This window comes from Gracilinanus agilis, unplaced genomic scaffold (genome assembly GCF_016433145.1).
Source record: "Gracilinanus agilis isolate LMUSP501 unplaced genomic scaffold, AgileGrace unplaced_scaffold20236, whole genome shotgun sequence".
Lineage (NCBI taxonomy): Eukaryota > Metazoa > Chordata > Mammalia > Didelphimorphia > Didelphidae > Gracilinanus > Gracilinanus agilis.
In genome coordinates, this window is record NW_025351623.1 from 1 (window position 1) to 8,580 (window position 8,580).

General features: G+C 51.9%; 1 protein-coding gene across 1 annotated transcript; it reads right to left on the reverse strand.

The window, feature by feature from the left end:
• Positions 1-3,304: 3,304 nt before the first annotated feature.
• On the reverse strand, positions 3,305-7,871 carry PLPPR3 (phospholipid phosphatase related 3; the record flags this gene model as incomplete). Its single annotated transcript, XM_044683388.1, has 5 exons — positions 3,305-4,924; positions 5,217-5,390; positions 5,766-5,823; positions 7,022-7,217; positions 7,742-7,871. Coding segments are annotated over 5 exons (1,971 nt in total), but the record flags the coding sequence as incomplete, so codon positions are not given.
• Positions 7,872-8,580: the final 709 nt, after the last annotated feature.

Consider the following 8,580-nt stretch of genomic DNA (forward strand, 5'->3'; position numbering starts at 1 on the left):
CTTCCTTCCTTCCTTCCCATTTTTATTCTAAGACAGAAGAGTAGCAAGGGCTAGATAGTCGGGGTAAGTGACTTGCCCAGGGTCTGAATCCACAGTTGAATGCAGGTCCTCCTGACTCCAGCCTTGGAGCTCCATCCACCCAAGCTACTTAGCTGCTCATCCCCTAATATACTGTTCTTCAGTCCAATGACACAAGGAGCTCCACCTCCTAAATCTGAGGCGTTTTCTCCTGATGTCTCCCATTCATGGAATTCTCTTCTTCCTCATCTCCCCCTCCTGGTTTCCTAATATAATCCTATACTCCACAAAAAACCTTTTCTGATTTCTCCTTAATGTTAGTGCCTTCCCTTGGTTGATTACTTCCTATTTATCCCATGTATAGCTTGTTCATGATCATTTGAATGTTCCCTCCCTGTTTTTTTTTTTTTAATTTTTAATTTTTTAAAACCCTCACCTTCTACCTTAGAATCAATACTGTGTATTGGTTCTAAGGCAGAAGAGCGGTCAGGGCTAGGCACTGGGGGGTTAAATGACTTGTCCAGGGTCACACAGCTAGGAAGTGTCTGAGTTCAAATTTGAACCCAGGACCTCCCCTTTCCAGGCCTGGTCACCCAGCTGCCTGCTCCCTCCTTTGTTAAATTGAAAGCTTCTAGAAGGCTTTTGCTTGTCTTTTGTGTTTCTTTGTATCACCAGTGCTTAGCATAGTGCCTGGCACTTAATGAATATTTATTGACTGATGGACATCAATGAATAAAAATTTCAAAACAAAGGAAAATGAATCAACATCTGAATAGACCCAAGGGATTGTGGAACCCCATTCCTGAGTGATTGAAAGGAGAAATAAGTATTGTGAAAATGAAATATATGAGAGGCAGCTGGGTGACTGAGTGGATAGAGAGTCAGGCCTAGAGATAGGAGGGTCTAGGTTCAAATTTGACTTTGGGCACTTCCTGGCTATATGACCCTGGGCAAGTCACATAACTCGAATTGCCTAGCCTTTACTGCCCTCCTGTCTTGGATACCTAGTATTGATTTTAGGACAGAATGTAAGGTTTTAAAAAAATGTATGGCCTGTCCAGCAGAAATAATTGGTAGAAGAGAAATAATTTGAATCCATGACTCATCAAAGAAACAAAAGAGAGCATAACTGGTTGGGAATGCAAATAAAGGAAGTCAAGGACAATCTGAAAGAAGAAAAGCAAAAAGCAATAACATTCAAAAGAAAACATGAATTGATCAATGACATGTAAAACCCAGTGGAATTGCGCATTGGCTGTGGAAGGGGGGGGTGGGATGAGGGAAGAGGGAAGAGAAAGAACATGAATCATGTAACCATGGAAAAATTTTCTTAATCAATAAAATTAAATTTAAAAAATGAAGCAAAATATGATCTCAAAGACAAGATGCATAGAGACAATTTAATTTAAGTCAGTCAACACATATTTATTAAGCCTCAGAGTTGTGCTAAGTGTTGGGATTTTAGGATTTAGGTCTCCCAGGGATATTGTTTCACTTTTTAAATTCTTGTCAATATGTGCTTCATAATCTTGTGTGCGTATATTTTTTATTTTTATTTATTATATATTTATTTTTAAGAGTGTGTGTGTGTGTTTTATAACCCTTACCTTCCTTTTTAGAATCAATATTGTTTTTAAGGCAGAAGAGCAATTAGGGCTAGGCCATGGGGGTTAAGTGACTTGCCCAGGGTCACACAGCTAAGAAGTGCCCAAAGCCAGAAATTTTGTGTTTTAAGTATTTCTTTCATTATGGAGGAGATAAATGGCTAAATGATTTTATACATTGAACGTTTTTCTAGAAGAGAACTTTTAGTCCCTTTTCAAGGGACCCCAAGAATGAGCTGGACAAGCTTTAAGAGGTTTTCCCCAGAGCTCTATCCAGGGAAAGAGAGAAGAGCCTGATATCCTTGCTTTGAGATCCAGAGCGGGGGTCCCTTGCTATGAAAAGGGCATTCCTCAAGATGATGTGTGATAGGAAGATAGGAAGATAGTTTTTTTTTTTTTAAGCTGTCATGATGCCATTGACTCAAAACTTGTGGTACACCAAAACCTGCAGATCTTTTTCATTCTTCTTTTTTAAAACCTTTACCTTTCATTTTAGACTCAATAGTCAGAAGAGTGGTAAGGACTAGACAATTGAGGGCAAGTGACTTGCCCAGGGTTACACAGCTAGATGGTGTCTGAGGCCCCATTTGAACACCAGGCCCGGCACTCTATCCACCCCCTAGCTTCCCCTACCTGCAGGTATTTTTTAAGTTAACTATTGTCCAGCCATCTTTCCCCATCTCATATATGTTATGTCTACTGTATGCCAAGCACTTTACATATGTTGCTTCATTTGATCATTTGACCCTCCCAACATTTGATAGCTCATTTGATCCTCACAACAACCCAGAGAAGTAAGTGCTGTTGTTATCCCCGATTTACAGATGAGGAAACTGAGTCAGACAGTGGTGGAGTGACTTGCTCAGAGTCACAAAATCTGAGATGGGATCTGAACTCGTCTTCCCGATTCTAGGCCCAGTGCTCTATCCATTGTGCCACAGCTAAGAATATCTGACAGTTCTCATTAAATTTCGCTCCCTGGGTTCAATCTCTCACTTAGCCAGTCGAGTTTCTTTTGGCTGGAAGTAGGGACAAGGGCTGGAAACAATGTGTTGCTCCTTTATCTAGGCTTGGGACTTTGACCAAGAACCTCCTTCCCCTCAGGGATGTCATGGAACCAGGGTCCTCCATTCCATTCCAATGGAGGGAGGCTTGGGTGGTGGGCAGGTGCTGAGTCCATGTATGAAGGGATGGGTTGAGAGATGGGGATCTCCCACACTTACCCTCCTGTTGGAAGGGATTTGGGCAGCGGCTTAAACCTCACTCCAAGGCCCCCAAGAGGGGAGCTGGGTCCTTCAAAGCAGAGGAGGCTGAGAAAAGGCGCTCTCCACCTGAGCAGTGCTGGGAAGAGAGGATGCCAGGGTTCCTATCCCCAGCATCCTAGACATTCCGGGGCCAGGCTGGAGAATGGAAAGGGAAATTTCTCAGGACACAGAACCTGGTGTTGGTAAATCTTTATTTTTGACCAAACGGCATATTTTATTATATCTTCTAATCAGTGCTGGACTCTGCCTTCTAGACCCCAGGTTCCCTCCCACCCAGACCCACACCACCCCCGGGGCAATGCCCCAAGTCCCTATCCCTACCCCCTCTTCCCGGTTTTCTATTTACAGTTATCCCTTGGATGGCGTCCGGTGCGTCCCCTCCCACCCCATGCCTCTACAGGCCCTAAGGGCTCGGGAAGCCCGTGGTTGAAGCGGATTCCCGCCGGGCCCTCCTCTTTAGCATCTCCTGGTCCCCTGGGCAACAGGTCTCCCCTCAGGGTGAATGCCTGGCTCCATGCCCTGAGCACCTAGAGAGAGCGCGCGTGCGCGAGCGCGTCCCCCTGGGCCTGGGAGCCCAAGCCGGTGGGCAGTGAGCGCCGGGATCCAGGCCACCCCCGGGGGAGTTTAGTCCTTAAACCGGCGGCCGGCTGGAATCTTCTTGTAGTAATTTTCCGCCTCGGCTTCTCCGTGCCCGTCTCTTTCGGACAGCGCCAGGCTGCCGGGTTTCCGTCGAAGGGTGGACTCCCTGCTGGCGGGTCCCAGCACCGCATCGCCCGGGGTCGGCATTCCCTCGCCTGTGGCCAGGTTGACGGTGGCCACGCCGGAGAAACGCGGCGGCTCCTCCTGGTCCATGTCGCTGATGGAGGATCCAGGAGACACCCCGGGGGCCTTGCTGGCCCGGAAGCTGCCCCCGGCACGGTAATCGCGGCCCGCCAGCTCCCCCAGCTCGTAGGTGTCGCTTCCGAGCTCCGCCGCTTTGGCCCCGGAGGCCGCCTTCCACTCCCAGGGCCCGTTGCCGGAGGAGAGGTGCACCACGGGGTGGTGGGGGGCGTGGGCGTCGATGGTGACGATGCTGCCGCTGTCGCGCTCCGAGGGCGAGCGGTACTGGGACGAGTCGGAGCTGGCGCTCGACGAGGAAGCCGTTTCCACCGCCTTCGGGCCGGGCGGCCCTCCGGGCAAGCCCGGCGCCTTGGACATGGCGATGACTTGCAGGAGCCGAGGTGGGTTGGCCACTCGAGGTGGGGCTGTGACCGAGGCTCCCCCTTTCTCGGCCATCATCAGCCACTTGGCCCGCACGGCTGAGCCGCTCTTGGGGGAGAGGCTGGCACTGGCCGGGCCGCCCGCCGCAGCTTGACTCTCCTCGGGGATGTGCACTAATGGCGGGGCGCCGGTTCGTGGCGGCAGGAGCACCCGGGGCCCGAGGCCTGGCCTCTCGGCCCCAGCCCGGGCCTGCACGGTAGGGTATAGGGAAGGTGGGATGGGGCCCCCCTCCTCCTCTTCTTCTTCCTCCTCCTCCTCTTCTTCTTCATCATCTTCTTCTTCCTCCTCAGCCATGGGCTCAGCGGCCCCTCGGAGGTGGCCGGGTCCGAGCTCCTCCGCCAGAGCCAGGGCCCGGCCCCCCTCCAGAGACTTCTGTTTCCACTCGGTGATGAGCTGCTTGGAGCGGGAGGCATCCAGGGGCACGTGGATGGTCATGTGGCGCCGCGCAGGGTCGTCCAGGGAGGGCGTGTTGACTCTGGGCAGGGTGTTGCTGAAGGTGACCATGTTCTCTTTGCCCATGGGGCTCCGAGGGGCCAGGAGGTCCACGTCCACGCTGGCCCGTTTCAGGCTGCCCAGCGACGTCTTCTCTCGTGGCACCGGCCGAGGCACGCCCTCCAGCCTGGTCTGGGGCGTCAGCTCATCCGTACTGACCGACTTGTTCTGGTGGTAGACCGAGTCGTGGCCTCTCTGCGTCAGGGCCCGCAGGGCATCCTTGGCTGGGACGGGGGCTGGGGGCTTCTCCAGTGGGGGCCGGAAGTTACCCACAGCATGGCAGGCCTGCAGAATACAAGGCAGGAGTCAAAGCGGGGGACCCCTAAGGACTCCTGCTGAGAGAGGGGGCTCCCTGAGGGCAGGCTTGTGCCTTCTTCAGACAAGGGGGACCCCTAAGTGCGGGGACTCTTTGCTGCGGAGAGAGGGGGCTCCCGGAGGGCAGGCTTGTGCCTTCCCCTCAGACAAGGGAGACCCCTAAGTTCAGGGACTCCTGCTGAGGGCAGGGGCTCTCTGATGGCAGAGTTGCAGATGTGCCTCCTGTCTCCTCCTCCTTTCCACCCCTTCCTCCCTGGCTCACCAGATAGGCAGCAATGCCAGCGCCAATGAGGAAACCACTGTAGACGTCACTGGGGTGGCTGCGGTGCTGGGTGATCTGGGTGAGGCCGCAGACCCCAGCCGCAATAGCGAAGGCAAACACCAGGATGGGTTTGAGCAGCTTGGTGCTATCGGAGATGATGGAGTTAAAGTACATCTGTGTGGAGAGATGCCGGTCAGAGCTGGCCCTGCAGAAGCCTTGGGGGCCACAGGCCTATGAGCCCCGGGGGGACCCCCATGGCCCCTCATTTCCAGAGGCGCACCCTTGTACACCTACATGCAGAGGATGCCGCCAGAGGAGGCTAGGAGGATGGCGTGGAGGTTGGGCAGAGGTCCTGAGCATCCAGGGGTAAGCAGCTAATGGGCGCCTTTGGAATGGGGGCAGGTCAGGGGTTCAGGAGGGCCACAAAGGTGCTGTTTTCATATGGGAAGAGAGGAGGGGGGGAAGATGAGAAAGGGCTTCATGCTGATGGGGATGGGGAGTGGGATGGGGAATTGAGGCTGATACCCCGATACCAGGGGACTCACTCACCGACACATAGACAGCTGCGAAAGCCGAAAGGGTGGCATGCTGGGATGGGAAGGTCTTCCTGCCAAGTGAGTCAGTACCCACATCAGGCTCCCACATTCCCCCCTCCCAAACCCCATATCTGTAGCCTGAGGAGACTGACCCAGATGGCCATGGATTGGCAAAGAGCCCTGGATGGAGAGTCATGAGCCCTGGGTTCTAATCCTAACTCTCCCCAATTCCTTATGAGCTCAGCAAAGCCCTTTGGCCATTCCTACCCTCAGTTTCTTCATCTGTAAAATGGATGCACTAAGCTTGCTCATCTATGGGCCTTCCCAGCTTTGGCTATCTTTGTTCTTCGCTCATGGTAGGGATAAAAATTTAGAGATGGAGAGACCCTTCACAGCCAAACTATAAGGCCTAGAGGCTCGAGGTGAAGTGATTTACCCAAGGTCACTCAGGTGCCTGGATCAGCTGATTCCAAATCTTGAACAAATCCCCCACCCCTGACTCCTGACCTCCCTGCTGTTCTTTGCTATCCACACCATAAAGTAGAGTGGAAAGAACAGAGTTTGGAATCAGATGACCAAGATCTGAATTTTTTTTAAAACTCTTTTTGTCTTAGTAACAATTCTAGGCAAGTGAATTGCCCAGGGGTGACCCTAGGAAGTGTCAGAGGCCAAATCTGAACCCAGGTCCTCCTGACTCCAGGCCTGGTGCTTCTCTACTGAGCCACCTACGTGCCTCCTAGATTTGAATTCTGACATTGGTGCTTGACCCTGGGCAAGTCACTTCCCTTTTTTTGGGTCTTGGTTTCTTTGTCTGTAAAATGAATGGATTAGACTAGATGGTCACTGAGGGCCTTTTCAGCTCAGATAGTCTGTTTTCAAAGGCTCTTTCCAGCTCTGACTGTGATTCCTATGGACATAGGACTTCGTCGGTTCAGGGACCTCCAAGTGTGGGCCCCCTTCCTTCCCTTTGGAGGACCCATCGATAACTTAGTAAGCCAAGTCCTACAGAGCTGCCTGAGGCACACAGAGGGAAGGGGGCTGGCTCAGGGCTGCACCACTGAAAAATGACCAGCACTCTATTCCCTTTGTTGATCTCTCTCTTAACCCAAGATTTCCAAATAAACACCCCCAGGTTAGGCTGGGCTTATCCCCTCTGCTAGTGGGTAAGGTCCAATCAAAGAAATGTAAAGTCAAGCAGTACCCCCTCCCTGATCTTGGGGCACAGATGGCCCCTGGCTCTCAGCCCCCCAACCCAGGGCAGCAGCTTACCTGGCAGAGAGAATGGCGTGGGCATCCTGGCCAGAACAGATGTCCTGGGTGATGTAAGGGTTGGCATCGCAGGAGATGCCCAGCAAGGTATAGTTGGGCTTGCATACCGTTAAGAAGAAGGGGGCATGGTAGCCTGTGGCCAACTGGATGATGTCAGTGACAAGGGCTGTAGCACACAGGCCAAATACATGGACACCTGTGGAAGGAGGAGGGAAGGGCCAGAGGGGCTGTGTGTGAATTCCACACTGTTTCAAGGAGCTGCCTCTTATGCCCATCTAGACCCAGGAGGAGGATGCAAATGGGAAAAGGAAGTCACAGGAATTCGAGGATGGCCTAACCAAGGGAGAGCAGAAGTGTAGCAGTGACACGGGGTAACTCTCCCAGAGGTGACAGGGAGGAGAGAGGGGATAAGCATTTATTAGGCACCTATATTATATCCAGGAACAGAGTTAAGCACTTTACAAAAATTACCTTTTCTTGTCCCCCAAAAAGCCTTGGGAGATAGATGTGGTATGAAAACCTACCTGGGAAGAAAGTCCTAGAGGGAACCTGAGGGAGAGGACTGGTTCTGGAGTGACCATAGGGGAATCGGAGGATAATCTTGGGGTCTAGGGTGTGGAGTGGAGTGATCTTGGCCAGTCTGGCAGGGGAGAAGGGGAGATTTAGCTTCTCTCACTGAGGGCTCCCTTGTCTGCCTGGGATCGTAGTAAGGGTCCTCACCTACGAAGCGGACAGTCCGGCGGAGGAAGGAATTGAAGTTGCAGCCACCTGCATTGATGCTGCCCTCCGCGCTGGTGCGGCCCTTCAGCTTGGACTGGAGGCAGTACACGATGCCTTCCCCGACCATGATCTGTACCAGGGAGGGGGTAGGTGCAAGTCTCAGCTGGCAGGCTCTTCCAAGCCCTTCCCAGCTCCTCCCATTGGGGCCCACCAGGTGGGATAAAGGGAAGGTGGACCCTAACTAAGCCCCTTCCTCTCTAGGCCAATATCCTCAGATTTTCCTGGAGCACTTAGTCCAGATCTCTCCTGCTGTTGAATCCTGATGAACATATAGAACCCTGTGCCTTTTTCCCTCTCATCACCCCCCACCCCACAACTGTAAACTATTTGAGGGCAGGGTCTGTCATTGAAAATTTTCCATTTATTCTATTCTATATACATTTTCTCTCCCAGTCACTTAATACAGTGCCCTGCATTGAACAGCCACTCAATAGCCGTTTGCTCAATTTTTTTTAAAAATTCTTCTGTCTTAGTATTAATTCTAAGGTGAAAGAACATCAAGGGCTAGGCAATCAGGGTTAAGTGACTTGCCCAGGGTCATACTGCTAGGAAGTGTCTGAGGAAAGATTTGAATCCAGGCCTGGCACTCTGTCCATTGTGTTAACCAGCTGCCCCCATTTGTTTGATTTCAGTTGTTAAACATCTAAAAGGAAGAATTGAACTCAGTGATCCCTAACATGTTTTTTCTTTCCTTTCCTTTCCTTTCCTTTCCTTTCCTTTCCTTTCCTTTCCTTTCCTTTCCTTTCCTTTCCTTTCCTTTCCTTTCCTTTCCTTTCCTC